The sequence below is a fragment of the Laetiporus sulphureus genome, assembly GCF_001632365.1.
Source record: "Laetiporus sulphureus 93-53 unplaced genomic scaffold LAESUscaffold_38, whole genome shotgun sequence".
Taxonomy (NCBI): Eukaryota; Fungi; Basidiomycota; class Agaricomycetes; order Polyporales; family Laetiporaceae; genus Laetiporus; species Laetiporus sulphureus.
This window is the reverse complement of record NW_024468547.1, coordinates 83,820-108,046: the sequence shown is the minus strand read 5'-3', so window position 1 is coordinate 108,046 and position 24,227 is coordinate 83,820. Positions and strand designations below refer to the sequence as shown.

At 49.3% G+C, this 24,227-nt stretch overlaps 7 protein-coding genes across 7 annotated transcripts; 2 read left to right on the top strand and 5 right to left on the bottom strand.

The window, feature by feature from the left end:
- Positions 1-5,430: 5,430 nt before the first annotated feature.
- Positions 5,431-5,949, bottom strand: LAESUDRAFT_618531 (uncharacterized protein; the record flags this gene model as incomplete). Its single annotated transcript, XM_040903245.1, has 1 exon — positions 5,431-5,949. A coding segment is annotated over one exon (519 nt), but the record flags the coding sequence as incomplete, so codon positions are not given.
- A 481-nt stretch (positions 5,950-6,430) lies between these two features.
- On the bottom strand, positions 6,431-7,864 carry LAESUDRAFT_761733 (uncharacterized protein; the record flags this gene model as incomplete). The annotated part of the gene is made up of 3 exons (XM_040912971.1): positions 6,431-7,050; positions 7,208-7,779; positions 7,836-7,864. The coding sequence occupies 3 exons, from the start codon at positions 7,862-7,864 to the stop codon at positions 6,431-6,433; spliced, it is 1,221 nt and encodes a 406-aa protein (XP_040761375.1).
- A 3,274-nt stretch (positions 7,865-11,138) lies between these two features.
- LAESUDRAFT_787152 (alcohol dehydrogenase) lies at positions 11,139-12,709 on the bottom strand (the record flags this gene model as incomplete). Its single annotated transcript, XM_040913902.1, has 8 exons — positions 11,139-11,399; positions 11,453-11,525; positions 11,578-11,739; positions 11,807-11,819; positions 11,879-11,909; positions 11,971-12,017; positions 12,074-12,281; positions 12,479-12,709. 8 exons carry the CDS (start codon positions 12,707-12,709, stop codon positions 11,139-11,141), a joined length of 1,026 nt encoding a protein of 341 aa, XP_040761374.1.
- Positions 12,710-17,344: 4,635 nt separating this feature from the next.
- On the bottom strand, positions 17,345-19,148 carry LAESUDRAFT_814510 (NAD(P)-binding protein; the record flags this gene model as incomplete). Its single annotated transcript, XM_040914591.1, has 11 exons — positions 18,943-19,148; positions 18,721-18,881; positions 18,641-18,663; positions 18,502-18,584; positions 18,309-18,413; positions 18,205-18,251; positions 18,108-18,138; positions 18,036-18,048; positions 17,807-17,968; positions 17,682-17,754; positions 17,345-17,629 (listed from the first exon to the last, which is right to left on the bottom strand). The coding sequence occupies exons 1-11, from the start codon at positions 18,989-18,991 to the stop codon at positions 17,345-17,347; spliced, it is 1,032 nt and encodes a 343-aa protein (XP_040761373.1). The 5' UTR covers positions 18,992-19,148.
- Positions 19,149-19,663: 515 nt separating this feature from the next.
- LAESUDRAFT_814509 (NAD(P)-binding protein) lies at positions 19,664-21,765 on the bottom strand. The gene is made up of 11 exons (XM_040914590.1): positions 21,582-21,765; positions 21,368-21,528; positions 21,290-21,312; positions 21,153-21,235; positions 20,949-21,053; positions 20,846-20,892; positions 20,753-20,783; positions 20,680-20,692; positions 20,453-20,614; positions 20,328-20,400; positions 19,664-20,275 (listed from the first exon to the last, which is right to left on the bottom strand). Exons 1-11 carry the CDS (start codon positions 21,628-21,630, stop codon positions 19,991-19,993), a joined length of 1,032 nt encoding a protein of 343 aa, XP_040761372.1. The 5' UTR covers positions 21,631-21,765; the 3' UTR covers positions 19,664-19,990.
- An 851-nt stretch (positions 21,766-22,616) lies between these two features.
- Positions 22,617-23,379, top strand: LAESUDRAFT_659158 (DUF1348-domain-containing protein; the record flags this gene model as incomplete). The annotated part of the gene is made up of 4 exons (XM_040904791.1): positions 22,617-22,845; positions 22,878-23,041; positions 23,106-23,174; positions 23,239-23,379. 4 exons carry the CDS (start codon positions 22,617-22,619, stop codon positions 23,377-23,379), a joined length of 603 nt encoding a protein of 200 aa, XP_040761371.1.
- A 95-nt stretch (positions 23,380-23,474) lies between these two features.
- LAESUDRAFT_329308 (uncharacterized protein) lies at positions 23,475-24,227 on the top strand. Its single transcript, XM_040902040.1, has one exon. The coding sequence runs from the start codon at positions 23,621-23,623 to the stop codon at positions 24,038-24,040; it is 420 nt and encodes a 139-aa protein (XP_040761370.1). The 5' UTR covers positions 23,475-23,620; the 3' UTR covers positions 24,041-24,227.

Sequence of the window (24,227 nt, the reverse complement as noted above, 5' to 3'; positions counted from 1 at the left end):
CTGCTGAGCATAACTACTCTAACTATAGGACCACCTTCCCAGGTAGCGGAGCTTATCCTATTGATGGATAAGCGACCGGGTCTTGTGTCTTCAGATATGGCGCCTTATCTTTTAGGCAAAGTAGTTAGTCCCTTATCTATGATGTATGAGGTCTAGGCTTTTAGCACGTGATATGTGCGCTTCAAGATATACACGTGAGTGAGCACGTGGGTAGTCACGTGATCACGAAGTGAGCAATAAAATAATGTAGAACATTACAGTTTGTAACACTACCCCCTCTTTTGGTATGAACTCCGTTGAATAGCAGATATTTTTCGTTTATGACCAGTGAATTGTTATGATGAATTCGATCGTCTCCACTCTTATCTGTACTTGAGTTGGTGCCGTTCGATCATCTTCAGAGGGTCAATGGTGAAATAAGATTGGGTTTCAAGCGTGATGTGCTTGTGTGGCAGCTTGTTTGACAGTGACATGGCCAACTTGGTTCGATTTATAGCAATAATTCCTGAGGCTCAGTACTTCGCGTACCGGTTCGTTCCTTTTTGAAGTCTTTTGGAATTTTATCTGCCAGTTGAACCAAAACCTCCCCTAGCACGAATACGTGCTGCATTGCGTCATGCTTGTTCGTAAGCCTCTTTTTCCTTTTTATCCAAGAGGTACCTCTCGATCGGCACGGGTAATAGTATGCGCTCACAAATAAGTTGAGCGATTCGGTCGGAAATTTCGACCGTATAGGGGAGATCGGTTGCATTGGAGAGCAGTACTTTGACTTCTCCATGATAGTCATGATCTATTACCCCTGCTTGGGCATCTATCCCCTTAAGTGCCATGCTGCTTTTGAAGCAATTCGAGAGTATGTTCCTGGTGGTGGCTTAATCTTGAGTCCAGTGGGTACTAGAGCACGCGAATGTGGTGGTATAGTTACACGGTCGGCGGCATATAAGTCGAGGCCAGCTGATTCAGTAGTAGCGCGTAATGGTAGTTGGGCTTCTTCCGTTAGTCGCTGTGTCGATAAATATCTGTTTCCAGATTCTACTGCCTCATGAAGTTCTCTTTCTCTGGGACTCATGTCGTCAACGTTGTCTGTAGCATCCTGAATCTCCTGACTCCAGTCTTTGGTGGGATCAGGTGGCATTGTGATCGCCCTGATCGGAGCCGTTGGATGTTCTTCATGGAATTCTTTAATTAATTCTGTGGCATTTTCCAGATTAGTGACTGGTTCCCATGAGTTTTCTTCATCCCCATATCCTGCCCATTTGACAAGGTATTGCAATTTCTTGCATATAATCCTTGCATCTAGTATCTGTTCAACTTCGTATTCGAGTTCTTTACCGATGGGTATGGTCACTGGTTGCGTGTGTCGCCGTCTGGATATAGTATCCTCCACAAAGGGTACCAATTGGCTAGCATGAAACACCGGGTGAACCGAAATGTTTTTGGGTAGGTCCAGCCTGAAAGTGACAGGACCTAACTGCTCCTTAATTGTATAAGGACCAGCATGACGAGGATTCAACTTCCTTTCTGTCATTTGTCAATTGCGGGTGTCTATCATGACACAATCTCCTTGTTTAAAGGGGACCTTGGCAATGTGCTGGTTATAATACCATTTCATTCATTCTGCCACTAGGGTAAGTGCTGCCTTGGCTTGCTCTTGTGCTTCTCTTCGTATATTCTCATAATTGCTAATTTCTGGATGTGACGCTAACTTGGTCACAGAGGGTCCAGCTCTAGGATGACGTTCATATCCAATAAAGAAAGGTGAACTTTTAGTACTTTCGTGTGCTTGGTTATTATATGCAAATTCGGCGGCCGGTATAAACTTTGACCAGTCATTCGAATGATAGTTGCAATAACAGCGTAAGTACTGTTCCAGAGATTGGTTGACTCTCTCCGTTTGTCCATCTGTTTGCAGATGGTAGGCCGTTGACATGGATGATTTGATGTTCAACAATTCGCACCATTCTTGAAATAGTTTACTAGTGAATTGTGGTCCCTGATCACTGATGATTTGGCTAGGAAGACCATGCTGGGTCCACACACATTCATACATGAGGTGCGCTAAATCCTTTGCCGAAAATTCATTGGTGATCGGGTAAAAGTGAGCACGTTTGCTAAATCTATCCACCACAACACAGATTGCATTGTGTTTGTCTGACTTTGGCAACTGAGTGATAAGGTCTACCATTATAATATCCCATGGATGTTCTGGTATGTCGTTGGGCTGTAAGGGACCATACAGTGGCTTGTTGATATTCTTGTTTCTTTGGCATGTTTTGCATGCCGAAACATATCTTTTGACATAATACGTCATTTGAGGCCACCAATAGTTCCGGAATAGGTACTCATATGTCTTCCACCTGCCAGGGTGTCCGGCGGATGGTAAGTCATGGTGTATTTTGAGTACCTCGTGCCTTAGTGATTCCTCTTTGTCTGTCTTGGGTACGTAAACTTTTCCTCGATAAAGCAATAGTCCATCTTCAAAGTTCCAGTCTTCGAGTCCCTTTGAGAACTCCCTTTCTCCTTTCTTGAGTAGTTCTTTGTAACCTTTGGTCACCTCGTCATCTTTTAGTGCTTCTTTGATCCTGGTAAGGAGTCTGTCATCATCTATCAGAGCCTCATGTGAGGGTTGCATTGCTCGTATGGCAAAATATTCGGGCTTTAGCATTGTTTTTGAGCGGTTGTCGTGCTCTACCCCCTCTTCATGATTTGGTCTCCTGGACAGAGGATCTGCACACAGCATGGTTGTTCCAGGTTGGTGCTGCAGATTAATGTTGAAATGGGTCAGATATAGTGACCATCTTGCTTGCCGGCGGGTTAACTTTTGTGCTGACTTGAAATACGTGAGGTTCTGGTGATCCGATATGATCTGAACAACTTTGGGGTGTCCCTCCAAATAGTGTCTCCATTCTTCGAGTGCTCGAATGATGGCAAGCATTTCCTTATCGTAAATTTTATAATTACGTTCATGCTCGTTTAGGGACTTGGAGTAATAGGTGACAGGATGATATAATCCATCATCTGACAGTTGTTCTAGAACAGCACCAGTGGCGAAATTGGACGAGTCTGTTTCTAACCTAAAGGGCTTGTTATCTTCAGGTATTTTAAGGATTGGAGCCATTACAAAGGCTTCCTTGAGTGATTCATAGGCTTGTTGCGCTGCATCACTCCAGATCCATTCCTGAGATTTCTTGGTCAGCATGTTAAGTGGCTTGGCGATTTTCGCAAAGTCTTTGATGAAGCGCCTATAAAAATTGGCGAAGCCTAGGAATGCCTGTACTTGTTTGACTTTTGTCGGTGCAGGCCATTCCAATACAGCTTTGACTTTGGATTGGTCCATCAATACAGAGCCTTTAGAAATTATCATCCCAAGATATTCGATAGACGATTGTTCGAAGAAGCACTTTTCTGGCTTAGCAAACAAATCGTTATCCCGGAGACGCTTGAGCACTTCCTTGGTTAACTTGCGATGCATTGATATATCATCCGTGAAGATGAGTATATCATCGAGATAGACCACTACATGGCCTTCAAGAATTAGATCCTTTAAGATCTCGTTCATCATCGCTTGGAACGTGGCTGGTGCATTGCAGAACCCAAAGAACATAACATTCGCCTCAAAAAGACCACGATGCGTGGTAAAGGCAGTTTTCCATTCATCTCCCTCTTTAATGCGGACATTATTATATCCCCATCGAAGATCCAATTTAGTAAATATGGAGGCCTTAGAGAGTTGATCAATAAGGTCGGCAATTCGAGGAATAGGAAAACGGTTCTTTGTGGTGATTTCGTTGAGTTTACGATAATCCTGCACCAGTCGTAGAGTTCCATCCTTCTTTTTTACGAAGAATACGGAAGCGGCTACTGGGCTCTTTGATTTTCTGATGTAACCTTTTGCCAACTGCTCATCGATCCATGAATCGAGTGAGTTTCGCTCGGCGGGGCTCAAAGGATACCCCTTTGCAGGTCTTGGAAGAGGTGCACCTTTTTCGAATTCGATGGAATGGTCATAGGCTTTATGTGTTGGCATTCACTCACTAGCCTTTTTCGAGAATACATCTCCATAAGCGTGCAAATGCTTTGGAACATGTTTCGACCAATCCTTGTAATCCGCGGTTTCTTTGTCCTCTTCATCTGTCCATTTCCCCGTGTCGGTAATTGCCATTACCAGACGGGCTATTTTTTCGGCTTCTGGGTCTTCTAGTTCGACCCAGTTGATGAACTTGTTCTCATCACCTCCTCCTTCCTTTGCTTGGTGTGGAACTGGCTGTTCATCGCAACCTTCCTCATCAAGAAGTTCCTCTGTCTCTTCTTGAGATACTCTTTGTATAAATTTTTTACACGACCCGTTAATGGTACACGATTCAGGGCACCTGGTAAACTTCCATTGACCAGATTTCCAGTCAATTTCTGGGTTATGCATATGTAAGTATGTCATCCTGAGGATCATATCCTTATCGCCTAAATTGGTGACAAGGCAACGATGAGTCGACCCGTGATCTCCGACCTTTAGATAGGCTCGAAGATAATATAAGATCTGACCGTCTTTGTTGATTGATCCGTCTGTGTTATAGACGTTGTATGGAATTTTCAGCTTATGAAAATTCAATCTGTGTTCCCTAACGAACTTCTTGTTCACAAAGATTGAATATGCTCCTGAATCCACTAGGGCCTCAGCGCGTACTGCTTTTCCTGATACCCACAGTTCCACAGGTAAATTAAAAATGGATTTGGTAGAGGAGCTATTTTGTACCATCACATCTTCAGGAACGTGGTTAATATACATATTTGTAGATGACATATGCCCTCAGTTTGACCTCGCTGGGTTACAGAGATGGATATCAGAAAAATTATTGGCACCAGGGGATGTCACTGTTTCGCGCATTACAGTGCTCCCTGCCAAAAAGACGACAGCCGTGATGTGGCTGGTTTGTTTGCCTGGAGCGTGTCAGGCTCCGAGGACGTCAAGCGTAAGTGAGGATATTTGGCCTCGAGATGTGCTAGCATCTCGAGGTCAGTCTCTTCCTCGTCATCAGTGACTACTTCGCGAATTCGCGCCACTGCGAGTCTCGACGATTCTGCCCCCTCCTCTTCATCATCCGTGACCTGCATCTCGATGCGCCTGACAACCGTCTTATATTTCTTTTGACGTTGCATCGCTGGTCCGGACCCTTTCGTTCCTCTGCCTCCTTCCCTTTCCTTCCATTTGCCCTCCTTGATCATCGCTTTCTTATATTCTTCGCAGCGGTGACCATACTTCCTCTCCTTCTTGCAATATTTGCATACGGATGTTTTCTTGTCCGTAGCATTGACTTCCCCCTTGGTTGACGCTTTCCCCTTTCCCTTGCCTTTGTTTTTTACCTCGTCTACTTGCATGGTGTCGGGGTCTTTCCTCGAGCTTGAGGTAGTGAACGTACGCTTCATGCGACGTTCAATATCTAAGTCCCAGTCGAGGTAAGCCTCCCATGTAGTAGGCCACTGCACCTCGTCAGTTCCCGCATGTACTTGCAGGATTTTGTCGGGCGTGATGCGGCGGATCTTTTCAATGAGGTCCACGTCGGATAAGTTAGACTTGTTGGCCCACTTCTTGAAATTTTTGGCAAATTTGGACATGTCTGTCCAGGGATTCTTGGTAAGGTGCTCAACCTCAAGCCGTGCCTCTCGCGGCTTGTCCTTGGTGTCATACGATGTAGTGAGCCAGTTGACAAAGTCGGCCCACATCCCGAGCAGAGAATTTGTTTGTACCAAAGTGTAATAATTGTCCATGTAGTCATGGGCATCTCCTTTCAGATATGACAGAGACAGCTTTATGTGAAGCTGCTCGTCCACAACATCGTCCAGGTATAGATAGACCTGTTCGAGCCATTCTTTTATCTTTGGAGTGCCATGACCCGAGAATTTCTCAGGTGGAGCAATTTTCTGCTTTGGTAGGGTTGCGGCTGGAGGTATTGGAGGGGCTGCTGCCGCTTGCCCTGCTTGCAAGCCTTGAATGGCTAGTCTTAGCAGGGTTATTTCAGCGGTGTTGGCATCGAGTACCACTCGCTGCCTGGTTTCTAGGTCAATTACACTCTGACCTAGCTGTTGTTGACTGAACAGCGACTGAGAGTGTGTTGCTAGCAGCCAATCCCTTGCAGCTCCCGTAATGTCTGCTGGGACATTTGCGACGAAATCATTGTACACTGCCACATACGTGGCATTCAGTGAACCGGATTGATTCATCAGAGACATAGTGTGTGTCGGAGGTATGGGTGAAGGTAATTGCAGCTGTGCGATTGAGGATGTGATAACTTGTGAAGAGGTTGAAGGTTCCTCTTCTGGTGGTGTTTGAAATGTTTGTCCACGGCCAAAAGATTCCAATTTCGACAAGGATGATCATGATGATGAAGATGAGTAGGTGCTATTACCGGTTAAGCTGTAGCTCATTCACAGTTTTTTAACCCCTAGAATCTTCGGATGTTCTTTCCCAAGAATTGTACGATTCGGGTTCAGATATCCTTGACCCGTCGCTAGATTCTTCGTCTTCTTCCTCGTAATAGGCTGGGTTTTGCCTAAAGGGTGTCGGAATTGGTGGGTATCTCTGCTCTCCTCGATCGTTTATTTCCTCGCACAATGAATTCCAATTGAGATTAAATTCAGGAGAAAGTGAATGTCTTTCGTGGTGTTCTTCCCAATTGTAGTCGAGGATGTTGTCGAGGGAGTTAGTGATCCCCGCTAGTGTGGCCTGTGACCGCCTTGTGCGAATACTGGATACCAGGAGATTGTAGGTGTATGAATTTAACTGATGCTCCTGTTCCAGCTGATCGATCTGGGCTTCGATCCTTCGAAGCCGGTCCTGAATCTCCTCGTCCTCTATTCTTTGTCGTTCCTCCCCTTCTTCGTCCTCCTCATCAAGCGTGTCCAGTGCTTCCTCAATAAGCTCTAGCCACTCGAACCAATCTTCGTAGATTCGTTCTAGTGAGGTTATGAGGGTGGTTTCACGAATGACAGCGTTGTGCCACTGATTGAAGGGGATGAGGATGAATTCAACGGTGTAGTTATCGAAGAAATTGGTCCCTGTGCGACGATAGTATCGATCGAAGGCTATTCTTGCTCTTTCTAGTTTTGGTCCTGGAACTTTGGCAAGTGTTTCTGCGGCCGTTCTAATTGGTGTGGTTTCAAACCCAAAAGCAAAGTTTTCCATGTGCAAGTTATACAGTAACTGCTATCGCACTTGGTCCGACTCTTGCTACTCCCAATTCAAACTTCTCATATATCTCCTTTACCAGCTGCTTGACAGACCCTTTCTGCTTCTTTCGGTATCCGACGAAGTCACAGAACTCCTTAACTATGGCTTGATGTACCATAGATAGTGCGTAAGCGGCGACTGTCCACTTAACCCCTTCGAGTCCTCTGATGACTTCCGAAAGATGGTTGAGGTCTTTTTTTTCGAGCTTGCGTGCATATCGCTTGGTGGTAAGGATGCGAATTTGATGGAGAGTGCCGATGATGCGAGACGTGCTGATAACAGTAAGGGCTATAGGCGGAATATATCTAAATCCGCTGTACTCATTTCCGAGGGTGACATCGGTGATGGGTCCCCTGCCGAGTACTCTGGAAGCTGTGGATGGTGAAAAGTGTTCTCGATATGAACGCGGTGGTCGCCCCTCTGTGCCTATATGTCCTGGCCTAGGGTATCGAGCATGAAGAACTTCCTGATTCTTCTGCTCCTTCTCTTCGAAGTCCTCTGGTATGAAGTCGGTCCCTGGCAATAGTGCTAGGTGATAGAATTCGTCCGGTGTTTGGCTTCGAGGTTGGCAGATAGTACCAACTTCTCGGGTATGCTGCAAAGTGCGGCTTACACGGGTAGAGTCAGCGACTGATGGAACATCAGGTGAAGATATAACACTGCTATCGTGCAGGTGGACGCCGAAAGATCAGATGCGCTGTGTGCGGGGCACTACAGGCGTAATTAGCAGACTTATCTAAATGTCACGAAGACCCAAATACGAGGCGAAGTCTGAAGTCTTACTTGCATAGATGACTGAGTCGAAGTGGCAGATGTCGCAGACTATAAGAGGCATACTGGACTTGTAGGGGAAGTCACAGTAGCAGTCAAGAGTATCGAGTATTGACGAAGGTAGATAAGTCTGGGGGTGTAAACCCAGACGAGCCCAGTATATATACAAGCAGGGTCAGACCCCTGATACACTGTCTACCAGGACCATGGACACACCTACAGTGGGTCCATGTGAACGTTGACTCAGCACATGTTCTAAATATAGGCGAAGCTCGGTGTTACCTGTGAGCTATCTTGATATAAGCCAATAGCATTAATCTACGAAGTCGTACGAGGCTATTATGAGACCTTGCCATGCGGCTACAGAGTCAGCGGGCAATGCCTGCTGAGCATAACTACTCTAACTATAGGACCACCTTCCCAGGTAGCAGAGCTCCGTGTCTCACGGTGTTGCAGGAGCTTATCCTATTGGTGGATAAGTGACCGGGTTTTGTGTCTTCGGATATGGCGCCTTATCTTTTAGGCAAAGTAGTTAGTCCCTTATCTATGACGTATGAGGTCTAGGCTTTTAGCACGTGATATGTGCGCTTCAAGATATACACGTGAGTGAGCACGTGGGTAGTCACGTGATCACAAAGCGAGCAATAAAATAATGTGAAACATTACGGTTTGTGACAGGCTAAATCGATATAGATTTGACCGATACCTTCTGCATGAATGCACCGTCCATCTCCGAGCCAAACGCGCTTCGGTGAGGTAAGGTTCGTGAATTGAAAGAACCAGTCACGGCATGAACTCATGAATGCCGTTGCACCTGAGTCGAGAATCCAATGGTTGGTGGGTAGGCTGCACTGCGTGAGCACGTGGGCGATGAACAGTCAGAGGATGGGGGACACTGTGGTACCCCAGGTGGACGCGACCTTCACCGCAAGGTCTTCACTGTCATCGCTACCCTCTTCCTCCTCCTGCTTCTCCCCATCTCTCTTCTTCTTTCGGCACTCCTCTTCTGTGTGGTTCAGCTTGTGGCAATAGCCACACTTCTTGCTGGATTTCGGCTGCTTCCCATTCGACTTCGATGTTGATGGCATACCTGACAGCTTGGCGGCAAGCACGTGCTGCGATCCCTCCTTGAGGCATTCGCGCTCTTCAGTAAGGACCTGGTTTGTGACTGTCTCCATGGTGAGCTTGTCGCTCGTTGACATGAGGATGGTGTGAAGTACTGAATAGGACGGGGAGAGTAATATGACCATGGCGACTGCGATCAGCAAGTCTTCAAGCGGCTGTCCGAGTGTGGCCAGAGTGTTGGCCTTTTGGACCATGCCGTCAAGCTGTGCCTCCATACCAGTCTCATCAGAGAGCGTACCACGAAATAGCTCACCAATGAGGTGTGCTATCGTCTGTTTCCCCTTCCCCTCATACTGCGCGGTGAGTTTGTCCCATACAGACTTTGCCGTCTTCTCGTACATGATGCCGCTCAGAGGCGTGTCTTTGAGCATGAGCATGATCTGCGCCTTTGCGTCTTGATCCTTGTCATCCCATTCGGCCTGCTTGTCAGATTCAGAATCTGCGGGTCGAGCTTCCTTACCCTGAGTGATGTTCCAGAGTTTCCTGATGCGTAGCACCGTCTCGAGACGGAACTTCCATTGCTGGTAGTTTGCTCCATCATCCTCGAGGAATGGTATGTCGTAGAGGCAGTTTGAGCCGAGAGAGAGTTTGACGGATTTGGACATGGTGTGAGAGGGTGTGGAGTGAGAAGGTGTAGACTGTGGTGCAGGAGGTGCTGGTGTGGGTGCTGGTCGAAGAGAGAAGAATTAAGGAGTGTGAGCACAGTGGAAGCTTGAATGAATGGACAGGTTAGTGTGTAGCTGCGGGGCTCATAACCTATTGTCTGAGGTGAAAATTTCCGAGAGCTGTAGACACATAGGAACGAGTGACTCAGCCTTGATGTATGATGCGAGTGCTGTATAAATACCTGTAGACACATAGGAACGAGTGACTACAGTGTATAAGTAAAAGCATGTAAGGAATCCAGTAGGTACTTACCTCAGCCTCGATGTATGATGCGAGTGCTGAGGTAGCAGGAAAAGATCGAGCGCGCTTGTGGCTATGTGATTACATAAGTGAATGCGCGCAGAACATCTAAGTCCGTGTCCCACTGGACATAAAGTCCGTATGACTTCCAACAATAACTGAGATTAACAGCCAAGGAGTAAGAAGCATCCTTCGCGGGCCTGTCTTCACAGTAAGGCTTCGTGTCCCAATTGACCACAACTCGTTCTGACAGGTGCCATGACACCTGTCGCCGATAAACCATAAGATATGCCTGCTGACCTCTAGAACTGTCCGAAACCAGATTGTTCCACTCAGCCTGCAACTGACTCAAAGATGCAAAAATGAGCAAGAATCTCACAAGGACTATTATCGGTCTTCATGGGATGTGGATATAACCGACATCGATCTCTGAGCCCTCCAAAGGCAATGTTTTCAATAGTGATTATGCAAATCACTGGCATCTTATGGACAACACACAGCTCCGAGCAAGATGACAGAGACAGCAATTCAACTCCAAGTCGAGATGGGCAAGAACAATGTCTAAGATGAAGCAAAGTGGCCAAGTACTGAAAAGGCAGATGACATCTTGCAAGTCGCTTAGTATGTCCTTAAGCATCATGCTGGAATAGCTGCGTCCAGCAGCAGTCGTCAAGAAAATAATAAAAGTACAAAACGAACTGCATACGCGAGCGTCTAAAATTTCGCATTCGTATGTTGATGACACTTCTCATCCTTTAAATTTTTTTTTGTTCCGTGCGTTGAAGGATCTGCTGCAAAAAAAGTGGTTGGTAATACTTAAAATCTGCTCTTCTGCACTAACACTTGTGCAGACGATCGTAACAGGCCCAACGCGCGCTCATACACCATTCAAGATATATAACAGACTGAAGTATTCAGTATTCATTAATTGACCTACCTCAATATATGTGCCAATCATGCGGAACTTCGGATCCTAAGGTGATCTCAGGCTTATATTACAAGCTACATTTGTAATAAACACACTGCTGCTAACTCATACATTTCATCCATTCATCGCACTGCGGCCTCACATCGCCAACCGACCAGACACTCACTCCTTGGTGACCAAAATAACCTATTTTTTCTTGTTCTTCCCCGTCAACTCATCCAGGATTGCCTGACCAGCCGACTCGAGCCCCTTGCTGACATCTTCCTTATACTTGATCTGGTCGCTCGCAACTTTGGGAGGAAACTCCTTGTGGAAGTCCACGAGCCATTTATCGTCTAGAGACGTAACGATGAATCCGGAGACGCGCAGCTGCTTGGCGATGATCTGGACGAGGTTCTTCACGATGTAAGGCTCGCTGGCGGTGTAAGCCGAAATCATACCGCATTCCTAACACACCTCACCGTTCAGCGATGGAGGAAAGCGTTACAAGACGGACATACGATGAAGCGAGCACCAACGGCAGCAGCTTCGAGTGCCGCTTCGAGCGTCTCACCACCTACATTGTCCCAATAGCTGTATATCACTGGTCAGCAGATCTCGGCGCTCGACCCCACTTGTAACTCACATGTTAATCGGGCCGTTCTTCTGAAGCACATCTAGCGCCTTCGTCGTTTTGTAGTTGAACGCGACATCTGCACCGATCGAACAGATAAACTCAATCTTGTTCTCAGAATGAGCGGATGCGATGACTTGAAGCCCCTCAGCTTTCGCAAGCTGGATCACGGTACTGTGAAAAAGAAGCAGGATTGATGAGTACTCTTACGAACGCTTCTGTTCGTGCGAATGAAGCTCACGCCCCAATGGGACCTAGGTAGGTGAGCAATGATCAGACTCACCGATGCGCATCATCTGTTGAATTTAATTACCTCCTCCAGGAGTAACGAACACCACGTCTCCCTGGCCACGATCACATCACATCAGCACCTGTAGCTTTGTCAAGAGCTGGTGAATGGCTTACCTTCTTCGCATGAGCAAATTCCCTCCATCCGTGATGCGCAGTTTGACCTAAACGTCGGCATTCATTTAGCTTAAAGAGGAGACCCCAAAAGAATTGAACGGACCTGGCATGCCCAAGACCCCAATGTATATGGACCACGGAAGCTTCTCCTTATTCTCCAGCATGTGGAAGACACTCGCATCCTTGGCAACAAAGTATTCTTGGAAGGCTATTGCGGCGGCAACAATACAATACGAAGGGGAAACATCATGACAAGATGTACAAAGTATGACCGCGTTAATACGTATGGTAAAAATCGTAGAGGTGGTTGCCTGGCTTGACAGATGGGTTCTCAGAGCATACCACGACACCGATGCCAAAAATTGTTTAATATTGGCACAACAACGTCAACATACACAGGAAACCCTACGCACATGAAACTATTCACAGCTGCCCAATGAGATAGGCAGGCTACGCGGATGTACGCCCATCCGTCAGCGAGCAAGGATCAGCTACAATGTATATGCACCAAATAGCCTGTGATGCTCGAGTCGCGCATCCTGCTTCTTATGTACGGGTCGATGGAAAGCACAAGAGTCTTGACGAGAAAACCACCCTCGAGGGGCGCATTCTCAAGGTCGATGGTCTGGGAGCCCACGGGGATCATGGTCAGACTTGCTCTCATGATGAATAAAGGTGACTGCCATCTACTGGTAGGGATCTCGTTAAACAGAACGCGTCCGTTTCTAACAGGAGCCATTTCTCGATCGTTCAATATCGGGTGTGTTCAGCCTTCAGATGAAGAGGTAACGAAAGAGTGAAGCGAGCGCAGAGACTTTTGTCGTGCTTCATTTATATTGTCGACTCACCACCGTCGGAGCCCATGTTGTTCAGCGATTGCGACAGCAACATCCAATATCTAATGAAGCTGAGCGCTGACGTACAATAGCTGTCTATTCCGATGACGCATCAGTACCGAACCATCATACATCATGCATCAGTCATCATGGACGATGAGCAACTATGGAAAGGAAATCCGGACTCGGAACTCACAAGGCAGTAGAGCTGGTGCCGGCATGGCACATATAGGCACGTACGCTACTGCACTGTGAACTCATCGACATCGCTCATAAGGCGCCAGTAGAGCGCGTTTGTCAGACTTGGGGGCATCAGCCGCTTATGACTTGCGGTGGAAATGTGAAGTTCAGGACCAGCACGAGGAACGAGCGCTGGGCCGAACGCTTGCTTACTATGATGCACTCAGCTGATGTACGTGCTATGTCTCTTCCCACCCGCCACGACCTTCGCTACCAGCTCATCTCGTAGTTTCTTTATTCTGAGCTGCTCTTCGCTGTTCTTCATTATTTCTCACTTCATTGCACCTGTACCACAACTGGGAGTTTACACGACCCACAGAGCAAGGCTGGAAGATGCTAGAGGGAAGTCTACTCAAGGCCTGCACTCCGACAGCAACTACTGGACCCGTAAAGGGGGAGGAGCGCACTACACGCAACGCGTCCAAGGCGAACGGGCGTGCCCTTAGCTGCGAGAGCGTTCCAGAAGATGAGTATTTCTTCATCTATGAGGGCATCGAACTTCTCGCCGGCATGCACCGAGTCACTAGAGAATGCCGCTGAGACTCCCTACCGTGAACCTTTTTAATGCAGCACAGCTTACTGGATTTATTCGTGACGCATTTTTTTTCATCCTCACGAGAGGCTTTCTTGAAGGTCATGCGGGTGCTTGCTAGCGCGCATATACTCACTTGATAAGTCAAGCACACGTCGATTCTCCATGAATGCCCCCGTGCTGGCAATGACCGCACACGCTGGTGGCGAATGCTCTCGTGCGGCGTCGAATGCCACACGCTGTTTCGCGATGGCAAACGGCTTACGCTCTCCCAGCCGTCCTGTCTTATATGCACATGGACGGACTACTGACCTTATATATGCACGCATATAGTCATCCGCACTGGCCGACCGTCCTTATGCGTCCTCGTCGACGGGTGCCTGCTCATTAATGCTGGCCACCAACTTGTGCATCTTTTGGAACCTCACCGGCCATTGCAGTATGCCTCATCAGCTGCAAAGGAAACCCTCACCGTTGTTGTTGTTTTTTTTTTGTTTTCCTTCTGCGAGTCTACTGGGCCTTCACCAGACATCCTGCACGCATGCGTTCATGAATGTATCTTGATGCCATACCATGCAGCTGCTTTCTGAGCTGTTCTGTGACGTTATTCCCTTCCTGATCTGTCATTGAGAAGGCCGGCCCGCCCGGCAAAGTTCGCGTCATATGGCGTTAATGCTGCAAAGATGCAGCATCCTAGGTCATCGAAGGCCATCTCTTCATATCATCAGTTAGAGCGTTTCTCTCACTCATTCGTTGGGAGCGTGCCATCCCCTTTGTGTCATGGAGTGCACGCCCATTCCGTGTTGTCCTTTGGAGTGTCTCTCCACATCATACATTGATAGGTGCATACCTTCGGGATCTTCGGAGCATTTCTCCTCCCGTCGTCGTCCGTTCATAGACACGTGTTTTTGGGATCGTCGGAGCGTTTTCCCCTCCCTTTTTCTGCATGTGTTTTGCATCGTCCCTTCATGGACATGTGCCTTTGGGATCGTCGAAGCTTTCTCCATCCCCTTTTTGGCATATGTTTCGCATTGTCCATTCGCAGGCGCACGTGTTCGGGATCGTAGGAGCATTTCTCCACCTGTCGCTGGCAGACGTTGCCACAATTATTCGTCGGAGCGTTTCTCCATGTCATCCGTCTGCAGGCATGTGCCTCTGGGTTCGTAGGAGTGTGTCTCTGCCCATCGCTGGCCGACGTTGCCAACCATTGTTCGTCGGAGCATTTCTCCACGTCATCTGGTCATATGTGCGTGCCTCTGGGTCTGTAGGAGCAATTTCTCCACCCGTTGCTGGCAGACATAGCAGTATTGTTTGCCGGAGCATTTCTCCATGTCGTTCGTTCCTAGATGCATGCCTTCTGGATCGTTGGACCTTATGGCTTTCTGTCACTGTTCATCGGGGCATTTTGTCCATGTCGTCTGTTCATAAGGATGTGCCTCCAAGTCCGTAGGGTTTTTCCCCAACCATTACTGGCCGATGTTGCCAGCGTTGTCTACTGGAGCCTTTTTCCATGTCGTCCATCCATCGGCGAATGCCTTCAGGATCATAGGAGTGTTTCTCATCATGTTACTGGCAGACGTTGCCAGCGTTGTTCATCGGAGCCTTACACAGCAACTTCGAATTTTTGTTTCTATGTTCCGGTTCTTTGTGGGACCTTAAGGAATGATCTGTTTCCCTTGCGAACGTGAAGCATATCAGATATGTTATCAGGCTCCGGGTTCTTCTCGTGGGTGCAGAACGCGGACATGTTATACAGCGCAATGCTATGAACTTCAACGGTCGCCATGCCCCAGGAGTACATCGAAGAACCTTTGGCTTTTGGTCGATGTGTCAACTGACCGGAGCATCTGTCTTGTTATGGGCCATTGCTGCCGGGTAACTTGGCGCTGGGTCTCGGGGCTGGATGTGAGATGGGTGCAAAACCTGGTCAGGTGATAATGGCATGCTCGTGTTTGCTGCCCACGCAGCGGATGCCCAGACCACCCAGGATACCTCCCTGATCATTCAGGGCGACGATATGGGTGTCACCGTCGCATATAATTGTGGTCACGTTCATCACACGAACGACTCCATTTGTCATGTCGATATTATTGCCGTGGCCTCAGCCTCGCCTTCCTTCCATGTCTGTGTTATAACTGCAGATAATTTTGCTACCCCGGCCTCTCAGGGTGTTATGGACGTCTAGCTACCTCGTCTTGCCACCTCGAAGTGGAGCTTCAACCTTTCGTTCTTGTTAGCACAACCTCACGGCCAACTCTTGTGCGGGCCGGCACAACGGCGCACGACCGGGAAGCCTACACTCGGTTGTTCCATGTCCCCGCGGCTGGATTCCTCGTTCTTTGGCAAACCTCCCGTGGCATTCAGCATCTCGTCTTCTCCTTCATATGGAACCTATGTGTTCTCTTCTATGTCTTCCTGCCTGCACTGAAGGGAAAGACCTACCATTTGTGATGCTAGGCTTCTCAGACCCGCTCAGTTTGCGATTTGTTTTCGGCGTTCCTGAGTTTGCATACAAGCTCACACCCACAACCCTTGTTGCTGCCTTCGTTGCTCCTTGGCATGGTCGAGCTACTCGTTCTATCATGGTTTAACTGGCTTGCCAGTCTGCATTCCTGGCTTATCGAAAATGGTGTGCCTTGGCACTGTGATGACGTGTTAGAAATGGTGTAACAATGGCTAGCACGGCTGTCTCGGCAAACTTCTCCTAGCCCGCCGTACCCTCTTGTGACCCTCGAGCATATGCACCCTTGTGATAAGGTTTAGTCCTTCCAACACCAAAGCCTGATGCCAGTGTGTATGCATGTGTGCATGGTGGATTGGTGCGTATGTCGATCCAGCAAGGTTATCATGCCCAGTTTTTAGCCTGGTTGACCTTGGATTTCTCATCGCGCAAGTGCGGCGCCCCGTGTAGTTCGCATATCGCCTGGTGGCTGGCGAGAACACCGTCGCTATGTCTGTTCGAGTGATTCTGTCGCTATATACCATACCTCATCCTTCTCTACATGACCCAGTGTGGGGGAGTCGTGGCGGCAGAGGCGGCACGACTGTTGTGGGTCGGGTGGTGTAGTCGTGCCTCCCTCGTTAGGCTGCTACGCCGCCACTTCACGCTCGAGAGTTCGGCCCAGACGCGCTCGGAAGCCCTGGATCGTCGGTCAGCGAATCAGGAGTCTGGCCACCGATGCCAGGACCCCGGACACCAGCGATCCAGATCCCGAGCACCCTTCGTGCACGGCGGAAAAAGCCGCGTGCTTGCCCGGCCGAACCCTCTCCCCCACACACCGTCGTAGTATTCAAGGTTGTTCATACCACTCCATCTCACCTCGCAAGCGCCCGCTGAACTTAGGAAGCTATCCCTATAGCCCCACCTCTACCCCGATGCCATAATGCCCCACGCTATGTCACGTTGTCGCTCACCCTTCGCTCGATTTCTGGACACAGAATGAATAGTTAATGCACGTTCTTCATGTGCACGACTCGTAGCACAACTGTACCTAGCTAAGCTGCCACCGTATTTTGAAGCCTAGCTGCAAAGATCTTCCGAGTATTTCTGATCGCGATCATATGTTAAGCATTCCAATGCGCTGTAATCCCGAGATACACTACTTGGCACACCTCGATATATGCGCCACTCAGAGTCCTCAGCACTTTGGATCTCAAGGTAATCACTGAGTCATATTACAGGCTACACTTTGCAACACAGTCTAATGCTAACTCACACATTTCATCCTTCCATTCACTGCAACTTCACCCGCCAGCCAGCAGGCACTCACTCCTCGGCCACCAAGATAACCTTCTTGCCCTTATTTTTCCCCGTCAACACGTCCAGGATCGCCTGACCAGCCGACCCGAGGCCCTTGCTGATGTCTTCTTTATGCTTGAACTCGCCGCTCGCGACTTTGGGAGGAATCTCCTTGTAAAAGTCCGCGAGCCATTTCTCGTGTAGGTTATCAACAATGAATCCGGAGATCCGCAGCTGCTTGCCGACGATGTTGACGAGGTTCTTGACGCAGTAAGGCTCGCCGCCGTTATAAGTCGAGATCATACCGCATTCCTAAACGTCTTACGATTCAGCGACGGAGAAAAGCGTTACAAGACGGACATACAATGAAGCGAGCGCCAACGGCAGCAGCTTCGAGTGCCGCTTCGAGCGTCTCACCGCCCACATTGTCCCAGTAGCTGTATGTCACCGGTCAACAGGTATTGGCGCTTAACCTCGCTCGCAACGCACATGTTGATTGGACCGTTCTTCTGGAGCACATCGAGCGCCTTCGTCATTTTGTAGTTGAACGCGACATCTGCGCCGATCGAACGGATGAAGTCAACCTTGTCCTCAGATCCGGCAGATGCGATGACTTTGAGTCCCTCAGCTTTCGCAAGCTGAATTACGGTACTGCGAAGGAGAAACAATGCTGATGAGTACTTCTACGAATACCTCTGTTTTTATGAATGAAGCTCACGCTCCGACGGGACCTGTAAAGGACAGCAACAGTCAGACTCATGAATGCACATCCACCGGCCTGATTACTTACCTGCTCCAGAAGTGACGAACACAACATCTCCCTGAATACGATCGCGTTACATCAGCACCTATGCCACAAGTTGCTAAGAATCGGTGCGATGGCTCACCTTCTTCGGATGGGCAAGTTCCTTCCATCCGTGATGGGCGGTTTGACCTGAATGTCGGCATGCATTTAAATTACGGATGAGGCCCTCAAAAGGAATCAACGGACCTGGCATCCCCAAGACGCCAACATATGCCGACCACGGAAGCTTCTCCTTATTCTCCAGCACGCTGAAGCCTTTCGCATCCTTGGCAACAAAGTACTCTTGGAAGGCTATTGGCGCGGCGACAAATGACAAAATAGGTTGTGAAGGGGAAACGTCAGAACAGGATGTGCAAGTGGTGAGCGCATTAAAACGTACGGTAAAAACCGTAGAGGTGGTCGCCGGGCTTGAAAGACGGATTCGCAGAGCGTAACACCACACCGACGCCATAGTTGTTCAATCTACGAGCATCAACATCAACATACGCAGGAAGCCCTACGCACACGAAGCTACTCACGGCTGTCCTGTGGGATACGCGGGCTACGCGCACATACGCCTGTTCAGCAGCAAGAGTCAGATTGAAAGGCGCATACATACTGAATAACTCTCGATGCTAGGGTCACGCATCCTGCCTCTCATATACGGATCGATGGAGAGCACAAGAATCTTGACGAGGAAACCACCCTCGAGGGGTTCGTTATCGAGGTCGATGGTTTGGGATTGATCATAAACCGTCGTCCTGGATGGATCGGGGTAGCCTGTGCGTGCGGCATGGTCGGGTTTCCTCTGGTTATGAATACAGACGCGACTGCCACGTACCGGTAGGGATTTCGTTGAACAGAACGCGTCCATTTCTAACAGGAGCCATTACGCAATTCAGGGGCGCGCAGCGTGTTGTTCAATTTCGGATGATCAGACTCCAGGTAAAAAGGAAGTGAAACAGTGAAGCGAGGGCGGACTTGCTTCATTTATATCGTTGGCTCGTCGCCGGGGCCCATCCGCTTCAGCGACATCTGACAAATCCGAGCGCTGACGTAGTTGTCCTACTCCGATGAGTCGGCGATGACGCATCAATTCCGGAATTAAAATTATCAGTCAGCATGGCCCGCAAGCAATGGTGGAAAAATCCAGAACTCACAAGCTAGAGCCGGTGCTGGGCATGGCCGCTAACGCATCGCGGAATCACCGTCCTCTTGAAAAAGGCGCCGATGTGACAGTGTCGCGCGTTTGTCACACTTGGACGCGTCTGTGGCGTGCGCAGCGCAGCGTACACAGAATATCTCTCCATGGGGAAAATCCGTATAGACCGGGTGTACCTTTAGTGAACGTGTTCAGTTGGGAATAAATAACATTTTGTAAACTAAGAGTGTAGTCATTATTTGCCATGCAGGACGAGCCTGACTACCACATAACATGAACGGAGCCGGGATGTGAACTAGAACAATGGCTTCATTGGCAAAGAGCAATGGGGTGCTTAAACGAACACACAGTGGTATGAGATGTTCAAGAGTCAAGTGGTCACTTGAATAGAGATGACTATGGACTCTGTGGACATTGACCTAGCAAAGATGATAGCAAGACTAGGAGGCCTTGCCTCAAAGTGCATTGGTACAGTATATATATGCATGTAAGGAAGACCCCGGTGGCTCTGACTATATGATAGAACATAATAGAATACACATGATTGATGTCATGTGAGCTTGTACCAGCCTGCTTTCAATGACCAGAATAGCAGCCAACAGCCAGTGTTCCTCAGGCTTCTAACGAGAATTCGACTCTGTGTTCTTGGAAATTTGCTGCTAACTCATACAACTCATACATTTCATCCATTCATTCACTGCACCTTCACGCGCCAACCAGCAGGCGCTCACTCCTCAGACACCAAAATAACCTTCTTCCCCTTGTTTTTCCCCGTCATCACGTCCAGGATGGCCTGACCAACCGACTCAAGGCCCTTGCTCACATCCTCCTTGTGCTTAATCTCTCCGCTCGCGACCTTGCGAGGAATCTCCTTGTGAAAGTCCGCGAGGTGTTTCTCGTGCAGGGACGTCACGATGAACCCGGAGATGCGTAGCTGCTTGCCGACGATGTAGGATAGGTTCTTCACAGTGTACGGCTGCTCGCCGTTATAACCCGAGATCATACCGCATTCCTAGACACCTCACGGTTCAGCGATGGAAGAGCAGCTTGAAAGATGGACATACGATGAAGCGAGCACCAACGGCAGCAGCTTCGAGTGCCGCTTCGAGCGTCTCACCACCCACGTTGTCCCAATAGCTGTATCTCGCCGGTCAATATGCATTGGTGCTTAACCTCGCTCGCAACTCACATGTTGATTGGACCGTTCTTCTGGAGAACGTCTAGCGTTTTCGTCGTTTTGTAATTAAACGCAACATCCGCGCCGAGCGAACGGACGAAATCAACCTTCTCCTCGGATCCGGCGGATGCGATGACTTTCAGGCCCTCAGCCTTTGCAAGCTGGATCACGGTACTGCGAAGGAGAAGCGGCACTTATGAGTACTCTTACGAATACTTCGTCCTGCGAATCAAGCTCACGCTCCGACGGGACCTGGGAAGGTCAGCAATGATCAGACTCGCAAATGCACATTCACCGGTCTGGATTACATACCTGCCCCAGCGGTGACGAACACAACGTCTCCCTGAGCACGATCGCATTCATCAGCACCTGTGCTAAATGCTAAGAACCGGTGCGATGGCTCACCTTCTTGGGGTGAGCAAATTCCTTCCATCCGTGATGCGCGGTTTGACCTGGACGTCGGCTTTCATGTAGCTCAAGAATGGATCCCCAAAGGGAACGAACGGACCTGGCATGCCCAAGACGCCAACGTACACGGACCACGGAAGCTTCTCCTTATTCTCCAGCACGCTGAAGGCTTTCGCATCCTTGGCAACAAGGTATTCTTGGAAGGCTATCACATTCACGACAAATTGGTCGACATGACCACAATAACATGCGAAGGAGAAACATCAGAATCGGATGTACAGATAGTGACCGCGTTAACACGTACGGTAACTACCATAGAGGTGATCGCCGGGCTTGATAGATGGATTTTCGGAGCGCAGCACCACACCGACGCCATAGCTGGTCAATCTGCGCGCATTCAACGTCAACATGAATCACCCCCCCCTTCATAAAGAGACTCACGGCTCTCCGATGAGATACGGACGCTACGTACGTCTGTCCAGCAGCGAGCTAGAATAAAATTGGGGAATGCACACGCACCGAATAGCTTCCGATGCTGGCGTCACGCATCTTGCCCCTCATGTACGGATCGATGGAGAGCACAAGGGTCTTGACGAGGAAACCGCCCTCGAGGGGCTCCTTCTCAAGGTCGAGGATCTTGGATTGATCGTAGACTGTTGTCCTGGCTGGATCGGGGTAGCCTGCGTGGGGGGCACGGTCGGGCCTGCTGAATACAGGTGCGACTGTCACGTACCTGAAGGTATCTCGTTAAAGAGAACGCGTCCGTTTCTTACAGGAGCCATTACGCGATTTCAGGAGCTCGCAGCGCTCCGTTTGGTATCGGGTCTGTTCAAACGAAAGAGTGAAGCAATCTTCATCACGATGTGGTTTGTCATGCTTCATTTATATATATCAACAGCCCCCATGCTCTTCAGCGATTGCGACAGCAGTCGACATCTGACAAAGCATAGTGCTGACATAGCTGCCTTCCCCGATGACCGGCCACATGTACAAGCACCAGGGGCAAAGAATGTCCAGAACTCACAACGCAACAGAGCGATGCCGGCATTGCTCGTCCTCTGATTCATTTATAAATGCCATTTAGCATCCTTAAATTCCCATTTATGTCCAGATTTGGTGATACTAAACCACATTTGGAAGGATTTGTCACGAAAAAAGCAGTCACAAATATCCCCTGTGTGGCCCGCGCACGATCTTGCCTTTTCTGTCTCCCACCGCCAACGCGCCCTCCGCCCCCGACTGCGAAAAATAGTCGAATAAACGGGATTATCTTCCCATTGCTCGTCAACATCAGTCCATCTTCCATTTACTGTTCATACTCAGCATCTACAAACATTCACAGAGTCCTTAGAGATCAGTGTCGCCGAGTCCCTCCCCAACAAACGCAGCTCGTGACCACGTTCTTCCGCTTTTGCATGGTGACGTAGTAGCTAACCCCGACCATCGCTGCGGTCAGCACGAATGGTGTGCCAGGTGCTGGCTGGGTCAGTCGGTGAACGCGGCAAGCGTGGATGTTAACTTAGCTCAACGTGAAACCGTAACGCCTCCAATGCTGACTCGTGCAGCGTTTCCCAGCACCCGTGGCGATCCAAATGCTTCCGACTTGAGGCATTCTTCCCGCTCGATCCTTTTGCGCCATAAAACCCCGGCCACCTGATAGGGGCTACCGGTGATTCTGACCTCCTATCTCCTTCAAGCTCGAGCAACTTTGCATCACTTCATCTTCGTTCATATTGCTGCTGGGCTTCACATGCACAGATACTCGACGATGATACGCAGCGCGCGAGTGGCGCAAGGAGCACGCTGTGATGTTCGTGTCATCCATGGACTCCGCGATATACGAGGCAGCTCGCAGTCAATTGTCGCCTATTCGACTCATGCGGATGCTAGCTTGAGGCCTCCGTTCACGGCCGCAACGGCTCTGCAGAAGGTAAAAGCGGCGCAGCATTTGTGGAACACTCGTGATCCCGCGAAAGTCGCGCTCGCATACACGGCAAGTCGGTGAGAGCCGCATGGGTGTGCTCTCCAGCTCACGAACCCGCACAGCCGGACACGATCTGGCGCAATAGAGACCAGTTCCTCAAGGGCAGAGAGGAAATCGTGCAATTCCTCGCCAAGAAATGGGAAAAGGAGGACGGATACAGACTGCGGAAGGAGCTCTTTGCGTTTACGGACAACAAAATTGCCGTACAGGTGAGTTAATCGGGTCCTGACGTGAATCGAATGATGCGTGCATAATGACAAGCAAATTCATCAGTTCTTCTACGAGTGGTATGAAGTTAAGGCGAATGGAAGCAAGCAGTGGTACCGCTGCTACGGGCTGGAGGTATGAACGGATGTCATCCCGTTCCGTAAATTTGATCATAATTTGATCCGCGTGTCCGCTGCAGGATTGGACGTTTGCCGAGGATGGCCTCATGCGCAAACGTCAGATGAGCGGAAACGACGTGGCTATCACCGAAGAGGAGCGTTGGTTCAAGGACGATGTTGTCGATGAAGACACTGTCGAGATCTCCGAGAGGCATCTATGATCCCCTTTGTGCGTGATGTCTTGGACGCTGAACATGCGGTGCCGATATCTATGACGGAGACTGCTCAGCCGCAGGCTGTCACATAGGATATCGCCTATACAAGGTTGGCTCTGCTGTCAAATTTGACGGATCTGATGATGCACTATCGATCCACATGTATCTCACAGGGAGATCGGTAGTCTTGCGATTGACACTCTTCATGACGGACTCGGAACCCTCCTGTGGCAAAGCCGAATGCTGAATGAGTGTCAGAGGATCGCGCTTAACGCCGAGCGCCGGTGATGATGGCAGGCCCCAGGTCGCCTCTCTGCAACTCTCGTGCGAGCCGACGACCAAGCGAAACTGGTTTGAGGATTCCGCCTGGTGCTGTTCGCAACGCGAGCAAGGCCATCAGAAAGGGCGGAGATACGGAATAAGCAGCACGTGCAAGGGACATGCGGCTAGTCCGCTGCTTCTCGCCTTCGCTGTCAGAGAAATGTATGCACGACACTGCGTCCTTTGGCGATTCTCCCACCTGCGGCGCATCCCTCTTAACTTTTCCGGTCGCTCTGCGCGGCCCAGACGGCCCAAGTCGCCATGGCATTCGCATCAGCGCAATTTCGACCCTATCGTGGCCAGCTCATTCCCCTCCCGTCGGCTCTGTTTCTACGGCGTGTCATGATCAACTTCATTAACGCTCATATGTGAGCTATCCCGAAGACGTCCAACGTAAGTAGCGCGAGCCCAGATTCCGAAGATATAAATGCCGTCGCCGTTCGACTAGCCCGAAACACAGCGTTCCTTATCCTTGGGCTTCTTCCACCATCCTCAGCCGTTGGCGTCTGGACTTTCTGATTCCTTCATAACCG

Coding starts and splice junctions, on each gene's coding strand:
- LAESUDRAFT_814509 (XM_040914590.1), bottom strand. CDS start 21,630: ATGGCTCCTGTAAGAAACGGACGCGTTCTCTTTAACGAGATACCTTCA. Junction 21,236..21,289: donor CCGTATCTCATCGGAGAGCC/GTGAGTCTCTTT, acceptor GAATGCGCGCAG/ATTGACCAGCTATGGCGTCG. Junction 20,784..20,845: donor AATTTGCTCACCCCAAGAAG/GTGAGCCATCGC, acceptor GATCGTGCTCAG/GGAGACGTTGTGTTCGTCAC.
- LAESUDRAFT_329308 (XM_040902040.1), top strand. CDS start 23,621: ATGAGTGTCAGAGGATCGCGCTTAACGCCGAGCGCCGGTGATGATGGC.